A 21,507-nucleotide genomic window follows, 5' to 3' on the forward strand; every position below is an offset into this window, starting at 1 on the left:
ACAGTTGTGCCAACTACAACCACAGCAGTTCCAACGACAACAGAGGCCCCAACTACAACCACAGCTGCACAAATAACGACCACACTGGCTACAACTACTACCACAGCAGTACCAACAACAACCACACCTGAACCAACAACAACTACAGCTGCTCCAACAATAACCACAGTGGCTCCAACAACAACCACAGAAGATCCAACAACAACAACAGTGGCTCCAACAACAACCACAGAAGCTCCAACAACAACCACAATGGCCCCAACTACAACAACAGATATACCAACTACAACAACAGCAACACCTACAACAACCACAGCAGTTCCAACAACAACAGAGGTCCCAACTACAACCACAGCTGCACATACAACAACCACACTGGCTACAACTACTACAACAGCAGTACCAGCAACCACAGTTGTGCCAACTACAACCACAGCAGTTCCAACAACAGAGGCCCCAACTACAACCACAGCTGCACAAACAACAACCACACTGGCTACAACTACTACCACAGCAGTACCAACAACAACTACAGCTGCTCCAACAACAACCACAACACTCCCTACTATGACCACAGTGCTTCCAACTACCACCACAACTGCACCAACAACAACCACAGAAGCTCCAACAACAACAACCACAGCAGCTCAAACTACAACCACAGCTGTACATACAACAACCACAGCTGCTCTGACAACAACCACAGTTGTGCCAACTACAACCACAGCAGTTCCAACGACAACAGAGGCCCCAAGTACAACCACGGCTGCACATATAACAACCACATCGACCCCAACTACTACCACAGCTGCACCAAAAACCACAATTGTGCCAACTACCACCACAGCAGTTCCAACAACAACAGAGGCACCAACTACAACCACAGCTGCAGAAACAACAACCACACTGGCTACAACTACTACCACAGCAGTACCAACAACAACCACAGCTGAACCAGCAACAACTACAGCTGCTCCAACAATAACCACAGCAATCCCAACTACGACCACAGTTCTTCCAACAACAAACATGACTGCACCAACAAAAACTACAGCTGTACCAACAACATCAACAGCTGAGCTAACAACATCAACAGCTGAGCTAACAACAACCACAGCTGTTCCATCAACAACCACAGCTGCAACAACAACCACAGATGTGCCAACAACAACCACAGCAGTTCCAACAACAGAGGCCCCAACAACAACCACAGCTGTACCAACAACAACCACACCTGAACCAGCAACAACTACAGCTGCTCCAACAATAACCACAGCAATCCCAACTACGACCACAGTTCTTCCAACTACAACCATAACTGCACCAACAACAACCACAGTGGCTCCAACAACAACCACAGAAGCTCCAACAGCAAACACAATGGCCCCAACTACAACCACAAATGTACCAACTACATCAACAGCAAAACCTACAACCACAGCTGTACATACAACAACCACAGTTGTGCCAACTACAACCACAGCAGTACCAACAACAACAGAGGCCCCAACTACAACCACAGCTGCACATACAACAATCACAGTGGCTCCAACTACTACCACAGCTGTACCAACATCAACCACACCTGAACCAACAACTACAACTGCTCCAACAATGACCACAGCACTCCTCACTACGACCACAGTGCTTCCAACTGCAGCCATAACTGCACCAACAGCAACCACAGCTGTACCAACAATTACAGCTGAACCAACAACAACTACAGCTGCTCAAACAACAACCACAGAAACTGCAACAACTACCACAGCGGCACCAACAACCACCACAGCGGCTCCAACGACAACCACAACCACACCTACACCAACAACAACTACAGCTGCCCCAACAACTACCACAACACTCCCAACTACAACCACAGTGCTTCCAACTACAACCATTACTGCACCAACAGCAACCACAGCTGTACCAACAATGACAGTTGTGCCAACAACAACCACATCTGTATCAACAACAACCACAGTGGCTCCAACAACAACCACAGTGGCTCTAACAACAACCACAGCTGCTCCAACTACCAACACAGCAGTTCCACCAATGACCACAGTGCTTCCAACAACAAACATGACTGCACCAACAAAAACTACAGCTGTACCAACAACATCAACAGCTGAGCTAACAACATCAACAGCTGAGCTAACAACAACCACAGCTGTTCCATCAACAGAGGCCCCAACTACAACCACAGCTGTACCAACAACAACCACAGCTGCTCCGACAACAACTACAGCACTCCCAACTACGACCACAGTGCTTCCAACTACAACCATGACTGCACCAACAACCACAACTGTACCAACAACAATTACAGTTGTGCCAACAACAACCACAGCTGCTCAAACAACAACCACAAAAGCTGCAACAACAACCACAGTGGCTCCAACAATAACAACAGCTGCTCCAACTTCAATCACACCTACACCAACAACAACTACAGCTGCTCCACCTGCCACCACTGCAGTTCCAACTATGTCCACAGTGCTTCCAACTACAACCATGACTGCACCAACAACAACTACAGCTGTACCAACAACAACAGCTGAGCTAAGAACCACAGCTGCTCAAACAACAACCACAGAAACTGCAACAACCACTGCAGCACCACCAACAACCACAGCAGCTCCAACTATGACAACAGTGCTTCAAACTACAACCATGACTGCACCAACAACAACTACAGCTGTACCAACTACAACCACAGTTGCTCCACCTACTACCACAGCGATACCAACAACAACCACACTTGAACCAACAACAACCACAGTGGCTCAAACTGCAACCACAGCTGTCCCTACAACAAACACAGCTGCTCCGACAACAACCACACCTGCACCAACAACAACTTCATCTGCTCAGACGACAACCACAGTGGTTCCAACAACAACCACAGAGGCTCCTTCTACAACCACAGGTGTACCAAGTACAACAACAGCTGCTCCAAAAACAAGCACACCTACACCAACAACCACAACTGCTCTGAGAACAACCACAGCTACACCAACAACTACTGCTTCTCCAACTACAACCAAAGCATTTCCCAGTATGACCTCAGTGCTTCCAACTACAACCATGACTGCACCAACAACAAATACAGCTGTACCAACAATAACCACAGCAGCTACAATAACCACATCTGTACCATCTACAACCACATCACCTCCAACAACAACTACAGAAGCTCCAACAACAACCACAGTGGCTCAAACTACTACCACAGTAGTACCAACAACAACCACAACTGAACCAACAACTAAAGTTGCTCCAACTACAACCACAGTAGTCCCAACTACGACCACAGTGCTTCCAATTACAAACATGACTGCACCAACTACAACCACAGCTGTACCAACAACAACCACAGCAGCTCCAACAACAACCACAGGAGCTACAACAACAACCACACCTACACCAACAACAACAACTCTAACAAGTACACCCACTACATCTACTGCTGGAACTACAAGCACAGTTTCAACAACTAAAACAACAACAACCTCCAGTGCAGTTCACAACAAATCAAGTGTCTTCTTGATCATAGCTTTTTTTTCAGTACTGATGTTCAATTAAAACTGGACTTATGCTTATCTTCAAATAAGCCATGCAATCCTGAATATATTTTCTAAATGACATGAAACATTATGTTTATTTCTGTGAACTAATATTTTGTAATTGGGGCCTGCCCCATAGCAATGCATAAGGAGAGCAGTGACTGACTTGCGAAGCAAGTCAGTCACTGCCTCCATGCATTGCATGGCAGGCACCTATTGTTCTACACCCAATAGAACGCCTCTTTATTACGTATTATTTATTATTCTTCCGTCACCGTTAATGCGGCTCGTACCGCTGCGAGCCCACCCACAAAAGTGGTATCAAAACGTGCGGCTCGATCCCGGGAGGGGTGCTATTACTTTTATAAGGAATCGGACTTACGATGGCGACGTAAAAAGCGAAAAACGAGCAAAATTTCCAACTGCCGAAACGCAGAGCATAACTGACACCAACTGCCGCTTTTTTAGAGTGAGAATTTAAGCAGATTTTTGACCCCAAAGCGATTTTGAAATCGCCGTCACGCCCACAAATATCGCCCGATTGGTATCAAACTCGGTCATGACATTGATACGCGTGCCTGCTCCGGTAAAATGTGTTCGATATTTCTCTAGCATTTACGGTTTTCTGTCAAGGTGCTTCAGAGTGAAATCATGGGACAGGGTAACTGACGCTCTCCCTGATTCACTTCCATGTATTTCTGAAAAGTTTCTGCACAATTTTTTGTCTCATCACTGCAATTACTGTGAATGAGGTAAAAATATGAATTACGGTACTATCGGAGAAGACAAATAGCCCTCTCATACGCTTCAAACGGTTTTCAAATATGTATTACGGTTCCTGAACGGCAAAGGTTTGTTCGGAGTGCTTTTTCCATATTAATTGGCTGGGTGTCTCACAAAGATAGAATTTTTTTCCCCCCTTTCTGTCTCACACAGACATGACAGTTAGCAGCTGATCCATTACCATAGCAACGGAACACATGAGGCCAGAGCAGCTGATTCATGGGAGGACACTCTGGAATGAGCTGGCCTTTAGAACTACTTGTGTTTTGGGCATTTTATAACTGATTTTAACAAACCATTGTTACACACAGGATTATGTGTAATTTTTAAATAAAGCTTAATGGAAATTTCCCAATAAAAGCCCCAATATCTCTGTCAGGTGAGTGCAGCGCAAAAATCTCTGCCTATATTATCTTTTCCTCTCAGGTTATGGCACTGGCTTGCGCAGCAAGCCAGTGCAATGGCATTAACCTTTGACCTAATGATATTAAATAGGACTATTAGAACACCATATCTGTAGTTCTAACTAACACTCAGTTAAAACAGAGCTTCCATTTAGAACTACTGGCTGTTTAGGCCAGTAAATAAGGAATTTAACCCAAACACTGTTAGGCATTGGATTAGTGTGAGCATTTAATATGAAGCTTATGTTTATTTTTCAAAATAAAAGCCTTCATATTTCCCTCAGGTTAATGCATCGCCGTGGCGTACAATAATAATAGAATGCTTTATATTCTTCTCTCAGGTTAGGGATCTGCCTTGCGCAGCAAGGCAGATCATTAAGATAAGACTTTTACCTTAAATAAACTATTAGCTATTTTACTTACTTATTAGTCATTTTAAATATACTGAATTGAGTAAGTCAATTACAGAAAACATTCAAATGATACCCCACATGCTATTGGCAACACTTAGGTAAAGATATGTTTGGCCTGCTTTGATCAGAAAAAGTAACTGCTTCAAACTATTAGGATTCCATCTCTCCCTGTGTGTTTCACTCTCATGACAGTTGAGCTGCTCTTTAGAACTACAAAGACTGAAGGTTAGAACTACAACATGGTGGAACTGTCAGTTACTACAGAGGAGGACTGAGCTGGCCTTTAGAACTACTTGTGTTTTGAGCATTATAGAAACGATTTAACACATTCACTGTTACACATGGGATTAGTTTGACCATTTCATATGATGCTTACTGAAAATTTCAAAATAAAAGCCTTGGCAATTTTTACATCATATATTTGCTCATTTTTGCTTGACGTGATTGGTTTATCCAAAGCACTCTTAGACACTGGATTAGTGTGGGCATTTAATATGAAGCTTACTGCAAATTTCAAAATAAAAGCCTCAATATGCCCCTCTGAATAGTGCACCGCCGTAGGCGGTGCAATGATATCATTCTGCATTATCTGGTTCTCTCAGGTTAGGGAACTGCCTTGCTACGCAAGGCAGTTAATTAGCATTAGCCATTTAGCTTAAAAAAGCTATTACCTATTTTTCTTACTTATCTGCCATGTTTAGTATACTGAAGGAATTAAGTAAATTACAGAGAACATTCTAATAATATCCCACATGCTACTGAGAGCATTCATGCTAACATTAGCATTTTGGCTAATTTTAGCTGATTCATTTAGTTTATCATGCTGAATGGTGCAAGTCCATGTTAGTCAATATTCTTGTGATTCTCCACATAGTTCTTTGGAATTTTTGAACTTAGCTTAGCATTGATGCAAATTGTTAGCATCAGAACGCTGGGTCCAAACCGACGGGCACACTTTGGCAGGCCCCAGTTAAATTTCTTCAGGAATTTTCTAGTTGGGGCCTGCCCCATAGCAATGCATAAGGAGAGCAGTGACTGACTTGCGAAGCAAGTCAGTCACTGCCTCCTCATTGCATGGGCAGGAACCTATTGTTCTACACCCAATAGAATGTCTCTTTAATATTATATATTTCTTCTTCCGTTACCGTTAATGCGGCTCGTACCGCTGCGAGCCCAGCCACAAAAGTGGTATCAAAACGTGCGGCTCGGTCCCGGCATTGGAGCTATTATTTTTATAAGGAATCGGACGTACGATCAAAAGCGAAAACGAGCCAAATTTCCAACTGCCGAAACGCAGAGCATAACTGAAACCAACTGCCACTTTTTAGAGTGAGAATTGAAGCAGATTTTTGACCCCAAAGCGATTTTGAAATCGCCGTCACGCCCACAAATATCGCCCGATTGGTATCAAACTCGGTCATGACATTGATACGCGTGCCTGCTCCGGTAAAATGTGTTCGATATTTCTCTAGCATTTACGGTTTTCTGTCAAGGTGCTTCAGAGTGAAATTATGGGACAGGGTAACTGACGCCTCTCCTGATTCACTTCCATGTATTTCTGAAAAGTTTTTTTTTGTCTCATCACTGCAATTACTGTGAATGAGGTAAAAATATGAAATGCGGTACTATCGGAGAAGACAAATAGCCCTCTTATACGCTTCAAACGGTTTTTGAATATGTATTACGGTTCCTGAACGGCAAAGGTTTGTTCGGAGTGCTTTTTCCATATTAATTGGCTGGGTGTCTCACAAAGATAGAATTTTTTTCCCCCCTTTCTGTCTCACACAGACATGACAGTTACCAGCTGATCCATTACCATAGCAACGGAACACATGAGGCCAGAGCAGCTGATTCATGGGAGGACACTCTGGAATGAGCTGGCCTTTAGAACTACTTGTGTTTTGGGCATTTTATAACTGATTTTAACAAACCATTCTTACACACAGGATTAATGTGTCAATTTTAAATAAAGCTTAATGGAAATTTCCCAATAAAAGCCCAAATATTTCTGTCAGGTCAGTGAAAAAAATATCAGCCTATATTATCTTTTCCTCTCAGGTTACGGCACTGGCTTGCGCAGCAAGTCAGTGCAATGGCATTAACCTTTGACCTAATGATATTAAATAGGACAACCAAAACGCCATAGTGTGGGCATTTAATATGAAGCTTATGTTTATTTTTCAAAATAAAAGCCTTCATGTTTCCCTCAGGTTAATGCATCGCCGTAAGGCGATGCAATAATATTAGAATGCTTTATATTCTTCTCTCAGGTTAGGGATCTGCCTTGCGCAGCAAGGCAGATCATTAAGATAAGCCTTTTACCTTAAATAAACTATTAGCTATTTTTCTTACTTATTAGTCATTTTAAATATACTGAATGGAGTAAATCAATTACAGAAAACATTCAAATGATACCCCACATGCTATTGGCAACACTTAGGTAAAGATATGTTTGGCCTGCTTTGATCAGAAAAAGTAACTGCTTAAAACTATTAGTATTCCATCTCTCCCTGTGTGTTTCATTGTCATGACAGTTGAGCTGCTCTTTAGAACTACAAAGACTGAAGGTTAGAACTACAACATGGTGGAACTGTCAGTTACTACAGAGGAGGACTGAGCTGGCCTTTATAACTACTTGTGTTTTGAGCATTATAGAAACGATTTAACACATTCACTGTTACACATGAGATTAGATTGACCATTTCTTATGATGCTTACTGAAAATTTCAAAATAAAAGCCTTGGCAATTTTTACATCATATATTTGCTCATTTTTGCTTGACGTGACTGGTTTATCCAAAGCACTCTTAGACACTGGATTAGTGTGGGCATTTAATATGAAGCTTACTGCAAATTTCAAAATAAAAGCCTCAATATGACCCTCAGGTTAATGCATCGTAAGCAATACAATATTAGAATGCTTTATATTCTTCTCTCAGGTTAGGGAACTGCCTTGCGCAGCAAGGCAGTTCATTAGCATTAGCATTTTATCTTAAATAAGCTATTGGGTATTTTTTTGTCTTTTTAGCCATGTTTAGTATACTTAATGGTGTAAGTCAAGTATAGACAACATGCTAGTGAGCTGATTATCATGCTTAATCGTGCATGTCCATGTTAGTCAACATTCTTGTGATTCTCCACATGGTTCTTTGGAAGTTTTTAAGCTTAGCATTGATGCTAATTGTTACCATCAGAACGCTGGGTCCAAACCGACGGGCACACTTTGGCAGGCCCCAGTTAAATTTCTTCAGGAATTTTCTAGTTCTTAACTTATTCTTCCGTCACCGTTAATGCGGCTCGTACCGCTGCGAGCCCAGCCACAAAAGTGGTATCAAAACGTGCGGCTCGGTCCCGGGAGGGGAGCTATTATTTTTATAAGGAATCGGACTTATGGCGGCGTAGCGAACAAAGGCAAAATTTCCAACTGCGAAACGCATGAGCATAACTGAAACCAACTGGCGCTCCAGTAGAGTGAGAATTGAAGCAGATTTTTGACCCCAAAGCGATTTTGAAATCGCCGTCCGCCCCACAAATATCGCCCGATTGGTATCAAACTCGGTCATGACATTGATACGCGTGCCTGCTCCGGTAAAATGTGTTCGATATTTCTCTAGCATTTACGGTTTTCTGTCAAGGTGCTTCAGAGTGAAATTATGGGACAGGGTAACTGACGCTCTCCCTGATTCACTTCCATGTATTTCTGAAAAGTTTCTGCACAATTTTTTGTCTCATCACTGCAATTACTGTGAATGAGGTAAAAATATGAATTGCGGTACTATCGGAGAAGACAAATAGCCCTCTTATACGCTTCAAACGGTTTTTGAATATGTATTACGGTTCCTGAACGGCAAAGGTTTGTTCGGAGTGCTTTTTCCATATTAATTGGCTGGGTGTCTCACAAAGATAGAATTTTTTTCCCCCCTTTCTGTCTCACACACATATGACAGTAAGCAGCTGATCCATTACCATAGCAACGGAACACATGGGGCCAGAGCAGCTGATTTATGGGAGGACACTCTGGAATGAGCTGGCCTTTATAACTACTTGTGTTTTGGGCATTTTATAACAGATTTTAACAAACCATTCTTACACACAGGATTAATGTGTAATTTTTAAATAAAGCTTAATGGAAATTTCCCAATAAAAGCCCCAATATTTCTGTCAGGTCAGTGAGATAATATAGGTAAAAATCTCTGCCTATATTATCTTTTCCTCTCAGGTTATGGCACTGGCTTGCGCAGCAAGCCAGTGCAATGGCATTAACCTTTGACCTAATGATATTAAATAGGACAATCAGAACAATAATGCATCGCCGTAAGGCGATGCAATAATATTAGAATGCTTTATTAGTCTTATCTTAAATAAACTATTAGCTATTTTTCTTACTTATTAGTCATTTTAAATATACTGAATTGAGTAAGTCAGTTACAGAGAACATTCAAATGATACCCCACATGCTATTGGCAGCATTTAGGTAAAGATATGTTTGGCCTGCTTTGATCAGAAAAACTAACTGCTTCAAACTATTAGGATTCCATCTCTCCCTGTGTTTCACTCTCATGACAGTTGAGCTGCTCTTTAGAACTACAAAGACTGAAGGTTAGAACTACAACATGGTGGAACTGTCAGTTACTACAGAGGAGGACTGAGCTGGCCTTTAGAACTACTTGTGTTTTGAGCATTATAGAAACGATTTAACACATTCACTGTTACACATGGGATGAGTTTGACCATTTCTTATGATGCTTACTGAAAATTTCAAAATAAAAGCCTTGGCAATTTTTACATCATATATTTGCTCATTTTTGCTTGACGTGATTGGTTTATCCAAAGCACTCTTAGACACTGGATTAGTGTGGGCATTTAATATGAAGCTTACTGCAAATTTCAAAATAAAAGCCTGAATATGACCCTCAGGTTAATGCATCGCCGTAAGGCGATGCAATAATATTAGAATGCTTTATATTCTTCTCTCAGGTTAGGGAACTGCCTTGCGCAGCAAGGCAGTTCATTAGCATTAGCATTTTATCTTAAATAAGCTATTGGGTATTTTTTTGTCTTTTTAGCCATGTTTAGTATACTTAATGGTGTAAGTCAAGTATAGACAACATGCTAGTGAGCTGATTATCATGCTGAATCGTGCATGTCCATGTTAGTCAACATTCTTGTGATTCTCCACATGGTTCTTTGGAAGTTTTTAAGCTTAGCATTGATGCTAATTCTTAGCATCAGAACGCTGGGTCCAAACCGACGGGCACACTTTGGCAGGCCCCAGTTAAATTTCTTCAGGAATTTTCTAGTTTACTATGATCTTCAAATACAACATAAATGTACATTATAGTCTTAAATTAATCCAATCCGTTTTTTTCTCTTAAGACTTTTACTCTTTTACAACTACTCTACAAAATGAGATATTATTGTATATATTTTTTAAATGCTATTGTTGTTAATTTAATATTTATTTTTTCTGTGGTTGCAGAATATATGTGACTGATTGTCCAGCATGTATCCTCTTGTTTTTTCCCCTTTCCTTTAAACTATCATTTAATTTATTATTCATTAATAAAAAAACTGATTCTGACTTATATGGATGTGTTTGTTTTTAGAATTGCATGGCCAGTGGCTGTGCCTGGGCCTTCAGTGGGGGTTTACCGATTTAATCCACCACTGTGACTTTACAATTATGCAACCCACAAATACTACAGTAAAGAAAAAAGGCAAATAGCGGATTGCAAATGTTTGTTCAGCATTGACATCAACATCATTACTGATTTGGGTGACATGGGCAACAGCCCCATTCCCTTGAAAATCTGAATGTCAACAGCACCTAATACATCATCATAAAGATTCTGTACTGAGAAGGGTGCTGTGGTGGTGCAGGGATAAAGCACAACTCACATAAGGAGGCCGTAGTCTTCGACGCCGCTATCGCAGGTTTGATTCCCGGCCTGATGACCTTTGCTGCATGCTGTCCTCCACTTTCTTGTGTAACTACTCCCAAATAAAAGCCGCCTGAGCCAAAAACAAAAAACCCTTTTAAAAAAAGAGATCCTTTATTAGACTTAAATTTGTCTAGTTAAGTCAACTTAATAAATGAAGCTGTGAAAACTTAGTAAGTTGAGATGGATAAACTTAATGAATTGTGTTGGATAATCATAATATATTGAGTTGGATGAACATAATAAATTGAGTTGGTCAGATATAGGATATAAAAACTGCCATTAAGCTCAACTGATTCAAGTAAAGTCAAAGTAAAAAGTTATTTTACGTTAAAGATTTATAACTTTTAAGCTAGCTGAACACAAAAAAGTAAGTTATCACTAAATAAAAAGAATTAAGGTGAGATTAATGTAAATAAGTCCATAAAATGAACTACAGCCAAATACACTTTGCAGAGTGTGTCTTCCCCCTCTTTCCTGTCTAACTCCTCTCAAATAAAAATAAAAGCCACCTGAGCCAAAACACCCTTTTAAAAAAGATCCTTTATTAGTTTATTTCTTTATTTGAAGTAAACTGAATGATTTGAGTAAGACTGACTTACATTTTAAACATACTTAATAAATTTAGTTAAGAAAACTTAATAAATTAAGCCGGATAAACTGAATTGAGTTGGATGATCATAATATATAGAGTTGGATAAACTTAGCTAATTGAATTGGATAAACTTAATGAATTGAGTTTACAGCACCAGGTCTATACTTTATTATTCATATTAACTTGTACAACCAAAACATCAGTCCTTTATTTCACTTTTAAATATCAATTTTGACAAAAGTTTATAAATGACACTTCAATTCAGGAAAAAAAAACTGTTTTGAACACTGAAAAATCAAAGCAAGACTTTCATGAAACATGATTTAAAGAAAGTCATGGATTGTAATTTACATTCAGCTAAACTAAGTCTCCTTGTCAGAACAATCACTTTGGGTGTCTTGGAGTAATCACATAAAATACATTCCATAACTATTATGTAGAGAAATGCAATATTGTAAAATATTAAAAATATTACCAAAAAGGGCTGCACAGTGGCGGAGTTGGTAGAGCTGTTGCCTTGCAGCAAGAAGGTCCTGGGTTCGATTCCCGGCCGGGGATCTTTCTGCATGGAGTTTGCATGTTCTCCCTGTGCGTGCGTGGGTTCTCTCCGGGTTCTCCGGCTTCCTCCCACAGTCCAAAAACATGACTGTCAGGTTAATTGGTTTCTCTAAATTCTCCCTAGGTGTGTGCATGGTTGTTTGTCTTGTAAGTCTTTGTGTTGCCCTGCGACAGACTGGCGACCTGTCCAGGGTGAACCCCGCCTCTCGCCCGGAACGCAGCTGGAGATAGGCACCAGCAACCCTCCCGACCCCATTTAGGGAAGAAGGGTGTAAAGAAAATGGATGGATGGATGGATATTACCAAAAAACATATTTGTTATATTTTTCATATTTAATTTATAATTAAAAACAATAAAAATTATTCAATATTCTTTCATTCAATTCAGTATTTAAGCAATAATATTAAGGACATGGAGTTAGGTTTAATATCTATTTTCAATAAAAATAAAATTATATGCGTGTGTAAAGGACTTTCATTAGCATCAGCAGCAACACAATCCTAAATTTAACACCATGTTCTTATGTCTAACAGGAAAAGAAATCCCGCTCAACAAGTTTACCTCAGACACATTTCACAAACAAATTAAAGACAGAAATATATGACAGTTAGCCACACCTATAATAAAGCATTGTTCACAGAATTACTAATTTCCATCTTTCCGTGCACCTAACGTCATGCTACCTGCTCCTGATGGAAATAAAGCTCTTCACTACACCATTGAGCAGTACCAGTCAACCAGCGAAAAGAAGGAAACAAAGAGACTCTCCACTCTTCTCACAGTAAAGAGAATACATTCGGCTAAAACTGTAAGTGTTGCTTTACTATAATTCTGTTATTATGAAAATATAGCACTGGAGACTACTATGTATAGATTACTTTCTTTTAAAACAAAATGGTAATGCTCAGGAAGCATAACAAATTAAATTTGACAACCTTAAAATAAAGATAAGGCACATGGAATTGAATTCCAAATGGTCTTGGATTAATTTGATTATATACTGTGTGTCTTCATAAGAACTAGGTCTGTTTTTATTGTAAAATGTATTATGATATTAGTTCTGAAACAACCATAAATAAATACAAGTGAATTGATGAGAATTAGGCTGAGTTGAAAGAAGACTTATCTAACATCAAAATGTTTATTATTGAACATTGGAAATAAAATGGAAATACACTTTCTCCTACTTTCAAAAACATTGTAGAAAATGTTTTTGAACCACAAACACAGCTGCGCTAAGCAGTGGTTGTTGCTGCTGCCCCAACAACAACCAATGCTTTTGAATACAATACGAAAAGGCATATTTAAAAGAGAAATAAACGTGATTTGTAATCTTTAAATCCTTAACTGTTATGCCAATGGTGCCCTCATTGAACCATTAGATAGCATTTAAAAGATTTCAGGGTGACAGCTAAAGGTTTAAATGGTGTTATGCCAGATGAAGGAAAGAAAATATGTAAGGAAAAATATCTAAAAAAAATTTTTAAACATTTGAGAGGTTTTAAAATTAAATGCTAACAAATGTGTTATTTCTTGAACAGGAATTATAATACAGGATCATAATGAAGATTTTTTGGATATTTATTCTGGCTGCTGGTAAGTAAAAACATGTCACAACAATGTGAGAAGCTAACAATAAGAAAAATAATGTACGCAATTTATTTTTGACATAGCTATAGCATTGAAAACGAAGGGTGCTGCCACCACAACGACCAATGAGGCTCAAACCACAACAGACGAGCCTCCAACCATAACCACAGCTGCCCCAACAACAACCACTGCTGCACCAAACACAACAGCCACCCAAACAACCACAGCCGCTCCAACTACAACCGCTGTTTCTCCAACCACAACAGTTGCTCCAACAACAACCACTGCTGTGCCAACACCATCTGCCCAAACCACAACAACCACTGCTGTGGCAACCACAACAGCTGCTCCAACCACTGTGGCTCCAACAACAACAGCTGCCCCAACAACAACCACACCAGCTCCAACTACAACCTCTGCTTCTCCAACCATAACCACTGCTGCTCCAACCATGACAGCTGCTCCAACCATGACAGCTGCCCCAACAACAACCACACCAGCTCCAACTACAACCTCTGCTTCTCCAACCATAACCACTGCTGCTCCAACCATGACAGCTGCTCCAACCACAACCACTATGGCTCCAACCATGACAGCTGCTCCAACCACAACCACACCAGCTCCAACTACAACCTCTGCTTCTCCAACCATAACCACTGCTGCTCCAACCATGACAGCTGCTCCAACCATGACAGCTGCTCCAACCACAACCACTATGGCTCCAACAACAACTACAGCTTCTCCAACAACAACTACAGCTTCTCCAACCACAACAGCTGCCAAAACCACCACAGCAGATCCAACTATAACTGCTGCTTCTCCAACCAACACAACCACTGCTGCGCCAACAACAACCGTTGCCCCAACAACAACAACTGGTGCACCAACCACAACCGCTTCAACCACAACCACTGCTGCTCCAACAACAACCACTACTCCATCAACCACTGCTGTGACAACAACAACCACTACTCCATCAACCACTGCTGTGACAACAACAACCACTACTCCATCAACCACTGCTGTGACAACAACAACCACAGTGGCTTCAACAACATCTGCCCCAACAACAACCACATCTGCTTCAACCACAAAAACCACTGCTCCAATCACTACTCCATCAACCACTGCTGCGCCTACCACAGCCACTGTGGCTTCAACAACATCTGCCCCAACAACAACCACATCTGCTTCAACCACAAAAACCACTGCTCCAACAACAATCACTATTCCATCAACCACTGCTGCGCCTACCACAGCCACTGTGGCTTCAACAACATCTGCCCCAACCACAACAACACCTGCTCCACCAACAACCACTGCTGCGCCTACCACAGCCACTGTGGCTTCAACAACAACAACCACAGTGGCTTCAACAACATCTGCCCCAACAACAATTACAGCTGCTCCAACCACAACCACATCTGCTTCAACCACAACCACTGTTGCCCCAACAACATCCACTACTTCCCCTATCATAACCTCTGGTGCTCCAACCAGAACAGCTGCAACTTCTACCACCACAACTGCTGCACCATCTACAACAAAAACTGCTCCACCAACACCCACTGTTCCCCCAACTACAACTGCTTCTTCAGCAGGGAGTCATAAAATAAGTTTTCTTTTGCTCACAGCAGTCATTACAGCAGCTTTTTTTAACTGAAAATTTCACTGAACATCTTCACAGCAAGAGATTTTTATTATTTCTTCTTATTTATTATGGTCATAAATTTATTCTTTTTGTTCTTTGTACATGTACTTAAATGTAATACTAATATCCCATAAAAAATAATTTACTAAAAATAATTTATGCCTACCAGTAATTTTCCACATTTTTCTTTCAGAAGATTTTATTTTTGCTTAAAACTTTCTTGCAGGACCTAATGAGCCGTATAAAAATTAGGCAAAAATTACATCTTATTTCTTAAAATATGTAATCTCATGTTCTGTTTTTCTGTATTGTTTTAACAAATATGTATTGTAAGCATTTTATTAATTACACTTGTTCCAGAAATTTGTGCTTTTCATAGTTGTGACCAATTTGTAACTGTTTGAATACTAATATATTTTATATAATTATTTATCAATAAAGAATGGAAGAAAATTATTCAGACTTGGTTTTATGGCATTTACAGTTGATATTTTGTGTGGAATTGCTTGTGCTCTCTTCTCACCAGCAGAGGGCAGCAAACACACACTGATAAACATGAAATATTTAGAACCCTGCTAATTCACATAAGAAAGTCCTTTTCAGAAACCCAAATCTGGTCACCCTAAATTTAGTGTTTCCCAACCCCGGTCCTCAAGGCACACTGTCCAACATGTTCTTCTTCTTCTTTTCTATTATGGCGGATCACAAGCAACTTTAAGGTGCATACCCCCACCTACTGTACATGAGTGTGTAGCAGCGTTACTTCACATCTATTAGATTCTATTTTTTAATTTTGTATTCTTAAGATAGATAAACAATGCGTTCCTTAATTTATGAATATCTGTTATGTTTCCTTCATTTCCTAATATACCTTTGAGATTCCATTCATGCCCTATACTTCTAACTATTCTCTTTAATTCTTCCCTTTCGAGTTCATATGATTTACATTTCATCAGTATGTGTTCTACATTTTCTTTTTCTCCACATCTCTCACATTTATCACTATTTTTTCTCCCTGACCAACATGTTTTAGAGGTTTCCGTGCTTTAATGTGCCTGATTCAACTGATTGCAGTTCAACAAACGCCTGTTAATCAGTCATCAATTGAAATCAGCTGGACTGAAGCAAGGAAATACCTTAAACATGCAGGGCAGTGTCACCTGAGGACCGGGGTTGGGAAACACTGATCTAATCAACTGGGAACTTGGATCAGGTCTTCCTGGTTACACTATTACAATTGCAGTAGGTGTCAAAAAACAAAACAAAACAAAACAAAAAAAAAACGTGACATGAAAAACTGGATTAAGATGCACAGAGAATGTAAAGGATAGAATAAAAACAACTTTGAGTAAGAGAACATAAAATACAATGTTAGATTACAACACATACTTCTAATTAGATTTCTATTTAATTAACTCAATTTTTAATTTGCTTATTCTAGGTTTAGATGTCAAATATTTGAATGTTGAGTGTGTGTGCTTATGACCTGAACAGTAAATCCCTTGATGTCAGAGTCTGGAGCTTTGCGTCAGATGCTTTGCATTCCAGTACAGTGAGTTATTGTCATGCTGGGTACAGTCTCATATTATGACAAGCCCAAAAACAAAAAACAGACGCAACTTATATGTATGATCAATAACTTTATTTACATTTGTAGAGAACATGCATGCATTTTTAACGATGCATTTTTAATTCATACGCACCTCTTAACTTTAATACTGTGAGGATTTGGGGTTTTCTCTGCATTAATTTAGGTTTCTGTGTCTTTTTCAGTTAATTTAGTCTCCGTGTTGTCCTGTCTACCCCTTGATTGTTCACAACTGTGTCTCGTTTCACTGATTACCCTCTGTGTATTTAATCCCACTTGGGTCTTTGTCTTATCTATCTTGTCTAATCTGTCTTGTCGTCTAGTCTAGTCTAGTCTAGTCTAGTCTAGTCTAGTCTAGTCTAGTCTAGTCTAGTCTAGTCTAGTCTAGTCTAGTCTGCTGTCAGTTATTCATTTGTACCAGTTGTGAACATTAGCTTTCCGCTCTTCTGTGCTGCCTGCTTATTATTATTTTACATTAAATCATCACTTCTTCATTCCAACCTGGGTCCTCAGCGTCTTCCTCACCACCTCTTCACGGCATATCATGACAGATACAAGTCTCATTAAACAGTATCTATTAATTTCACTTGTCTTAAGCCATTTGCAATTTTCTGTCTGGAAGATAAATTCAGTTTGTTAATTAGATTAATTTCCATGTCATGAAAGAAATTAGAGTTTCTCAGTATCACAAAATTAACACTTAAATTGCAAGCTAAATTATCATATGATATTTGTCAAAACGAATAAACTATTAAGCAATTATGTTTCATGCTATTATAATTATCAGTCAATTAGCAAGCGAATAAAGGTTTTCTTTGCTGGAAAGTTTATTAACTATGGGTCACATATAGACAATAATAGAATAGTTTCCTCTGAGGCTGAAGTTTGGATATTTGGCAGCTACACTCTTTGGAATTCAAAGTTGAAATTAGGCATTTAAAAAAAGAAAAAGAAAAATGATCTTGTTGACAGATTTAAAAAAAATGTTTGGGATAGTAAGAAATCACTCAACAGAATATTAAGAAAGTTCCTCCAGGCTTGGCTAATCTAATAGGATGCTACTTCTTGTTTCTGATGTTCTCATTTGTTCATCATTATCTCTTGTTTTACTTGTTTTTTTCCATCTTTTTTCACCGCTGACTCAGCTCCTCCAACACAGAGGTCAGAGAAGAATTTTTATTTATGTGTCGAAACTAGGTATTCGTCAGGAATAGAATACACAATTTTTTCAAAACCCTTTGGTAAACATTTGGATTCCTAAGTAAACAATAAGAAGTTGCTGGAAGAAGGTGTTAAGAACACAGAAGAGCACTGAAATATTCTTAGCTGGGGAGAAGAAGAAACTTATTCTCCTGACTGAGTTGAAAAAATATCATGCTAAAATCCACAAATATTCTCATGTCATATATGTTTAAAATTGACTAAATATTTTAGACATTAATGTAAAAAAATGCATTTTAGACAATCTCAAAGGTTAAGTTACAGTTCAGAACAGAATATTAACTTCAGTGTTATGTCATCAAAACAGTTTGTCAGCAGTCTAAGTGTTTACATCAGTGCATAAATTTGTTTGTTCAAGCACGGTTTTTGTTTCTTCACACTATACATTTATTATTGTGTTTGAATGTGCAACCGTTTTATTCCAATATTTCTCTCCAGGTGGATTTTAGTAGTCATGAAATGTGATGTAAGTAAAATTGCCATGGTGTAAATATGTTTTTCAAACTATTTCTACAAGTTACCGTACTCTAAAGATTAAAATTTATTCAGCAAGATGTAGACGAAGTCTGTTTGAACTAAAAACTCGACTCAAAATCAAGGTGTTTTCAAAGGTGTACTTGTGTGTAAAATTAGAATACAAATTAAGGACATTCTCACATGCATGACTAATATTATTCTCTCTGACGTGAAAACTGGTCAAGCAATAGAAGCATAATTAAAAGGGAGGACAACACTTGGGTGGGAACAGCAACAAAGCTGTAGGCATTCTGCACATTTTACTCAAAGGGTGTGAGCTCAGAAAACTTTTTTCTTCCAGTTGAGTCATATAAAAACCCAATAAGTTGCTCTTATTTCAAGCACAAAACCTTGTTGTCAAAACGGATACTATTTAAATATACTATCTTAACTGTTGGACAGTACAACATTTAGGCCAGACAGCATATGACTGACCTCTCTTCATATATTGTGTAAAGAGAACTTAATTTCTTTCAAGTTATGCCTAGTAGAGAGGCTACACACACAAATGTTAAAAATAATTTTCAAACTTTGCCAAATGTAGTTTTCAAAAAGTTTAATAGTAGAAATCCAGAAAAAGACAATTCTATACCCAAACCTTGCAATGAACTGTACATGCAGGGCAGGTCTCCAGGTCTTTAGGATTTTGTTAAAATTTGTATTCTATATACAGCATAACCCCTAATCAGCATAACCCTGAAACAAAATAAAAAAAGCAAGATCTGTAATTGGTGTAAACATCTGCAAGCATTCCTTCATCTGCTATAAGTTACAATACAGTTATACAGTATCTTACAAATATGATGGCCGTCAAAGTCTGAGCCTTAGACATTTATAGTGTGCTTGATTTAAATTGTCCATTCAACTGATTGATCACCACAGATCTATCACCATTAAATGTTCAAATATCTATTTAAATAACTAAAATGTGTGAAAGGTGCTGTGGAAGTTAGACTGTGAGAGTTAAGGTGTGGCCTTTTAAAATTTTACTCAAAGGGTAAAATTTTAAAATATAGGCCTCACTACTGCCTATATTTAAAAAAAAAAGCGATAAACCAATAAATGCATTTAGAAAAGAAAAAAACAAAACAAAACAAAACAAAACAAAACAAAACAAAACAAAACAAAACAAAACAAAACAAAACAAAACAAAACAAAACAAAACAACAAAAGAATTTACCATCAGGTAGCCACACCTAAAATAAAAATATTGTTCACATAATTGCAGACTAATTTCCATCTTCGTATGCTCTGATGTCATAGCACCTGCTCTGGGTGGATATAAAGCTTCTGTGTTCAACCAGTAAGCAGTACCAATCAACCAGCAAGTTGAAAAGAACAGAGAACATCACAACTTCAGTCACAGAAGTGAAGACAACATATTGGACGCAACTTGTAAGTGCCTACAATTTTGACAATTTTCAGGCATTGATTACTTGGATCTTTTTAGGGACTTGTACTTATTATAGTACTATTAATGTGATGGGAATTTAAACATATTTTACTACAAATTGTAATGGTGATGCCTTAAATGAATTTGTGTTTTAGCACAAATATAGTTAGTGGATAACGACCTATATCACCAAGCTACGTTGGGGTGATGGGGAAAAAAGACTACTGTAAAGTCTATGACTGTACAATTTCTTGGGTTTTCATATATACAAAGCATTTTACTGACTGACATTATAAAAAATGATTTCAGTTTAATCAACAGATTCAAATCTGAATTAGAATCAGTATAACTGGACTTATTTGATTATATATTTCTTAAGAAAAATGTGGTTATTAGACTTTTATTTTTATATTTGTTGTGACACATGGGAAAACCTCAGTTCAGTTTAAGTAAAATTAATTTGAATGCAGTAAATACTTATCTGAGAAAGTAATGCTTCAATGACTGCATTTTATGCAAACCAAAAGAAGCATAAACTGAAGTTATAAGGAATAAAATTCTATAAAAAATTTTAACAAAATATATAAAAAAAAGTGAAATGTAATATAAAATATTATCTTTAATTAGATTTGATTTAAAAATTGTATTAACAAATGCAGAAACACAAGCAGAAGAGATGCTATTTAACAGTTTTCAGTTTAATCCCTTAACTGTCATGACGACACTAGTGTCCTCATGGACTCATTGGCTTACAGGTAAATATTTGAGGATGATAGAGGATTAAACAAAATCATAGCTACAAATAACATATGAAAACTTCTTATTTGAAACAGAAAGGACTTCTTCTGCAACAATGATGAAGATTTTATCCATTCTACTTCTGGTTGCTGGTAAGGACATAAACATAAACTTCTACTAAATGACAGCAAAAATTAGACAGCCAACTAAGCCAGAGTTTTGTTTCTCTTTGTGGAATAGTAGGGACAACTGGTGCCCCAACAACTACCACAGCTGCTGCAACCACTACTGCCTCAACAACTACCACAACTGCTGCAATCACTGCTGCTGCAACAACAACCACAGCTGCTGAAACCACTGCTGCTGCAACTACCACAGCTGCCACAACAACTACCACAGCTGCTGCAACCACTGCTGCTGCAACAACAGCTGCTGAAATCACTACTGCCTCAACAACTACCACAGCTGCTGAAAGCACTGCTGCTGCAACACCTACCACAACTGCTGAAAGCACTGCTGTCCCAACAACAACCACAGTTGCTGAAACCACTG

The 21,507-nt window shown here is 38.7% G+C and overlaps 2 protein-coding genes across 2 annotated transcripts; both read left to right on the top strand.

The window, feature by feature from the left end:
• The first annotated feature begins 241 nt into the window (after positions 1-241).
• Positions 242-12,869, top strand: LOC122844059 (mucin-2-like). Its single transcript, XM_044139245.1, has 2 exons — positions 242-3,234; positions 12,792-12,869. Exons 1-2 carry the CDS (start codon positions 253-255, stop codon positions 12,867-12,869), a joined length of 3,060 nt encoding a protein of 1,019 aa, XP_043995180.1. The 5' UTR covers positions 242-252.
• A 121-nt stretch (positions 12,870-12,990) lies between these two features.
• On the top strand, positions 12,991-15,459 carry LOC122844060 (integumentary mucin C.1-like). The gene is made up of 5 exons (XM_044139246.1): positions 12,991-13,066; positions 13,800-13,854; positions 13,932-14,130; positions 14,461-14,890; positions 14,932-15,459. The coding sequence occupies exons 2-5, from the start codon at positions 13,821-13,823 to the stop codon at positions 15,457-15,459; spliced, it is 1,191 nt and encodes a 396-aa protein (XP_043995181.1). The 5' UTR covers positions 12,991-13,066; positions 13,800-13,820.
• The last annotated feature ends 6,048 nt before the right edge of the window (positions 15,460-21,507 follow it).

This window comes from Gambusia affinis, linkage group LG14, assembly GCF_019740435.1.
Source record: "Gambusia affinis linkage group LG14, SWU_Gaff_1.0, whole genome shotgun sequence".
Lineage (NCBI taxonomy): Eukaryota > Metazoa > Chordata > Actinopteri > Cyprinodontiformes > Poeciliidae > Gambusia > Gambusia affinis.

Bases quoted from the DNA above. Each gene is read 5' to 3' on its own strand.
- LOC122844059 (XM_044139245.1), top strand. From the start codon at position 253: ATGGCCCCAACTACAACAACAGATATACCAACTACAACAACAGCAACA. The intron at 3,235-12,791 runs GTAGTACCAACA...TATGTCTAACAG, and splicing joins TGGCTCAAACTACTACCACA to GAAAAGAAATCCCGCTCAAC.
- LOC122844060 (XM_044139246.1), top strand. From the start codon at position 13,821: ATGAAGATTTTTTGGATATTTATTCTGGCTGCTG. The intron at 13,855-13,931 runs GTAAGTAAAAAC...TTTTTGACATAG, and splicing joins GATATTTATTCTGGCTGCTG to CTATAGCATTGAAAACGAAG. The intron at 14,891-14,931 runs GTGGCTTCAACA...AACCACATCTGC, and splicing joins CTGTGACAACAACAACCACA to TTCAACCACAAAAACCACTG.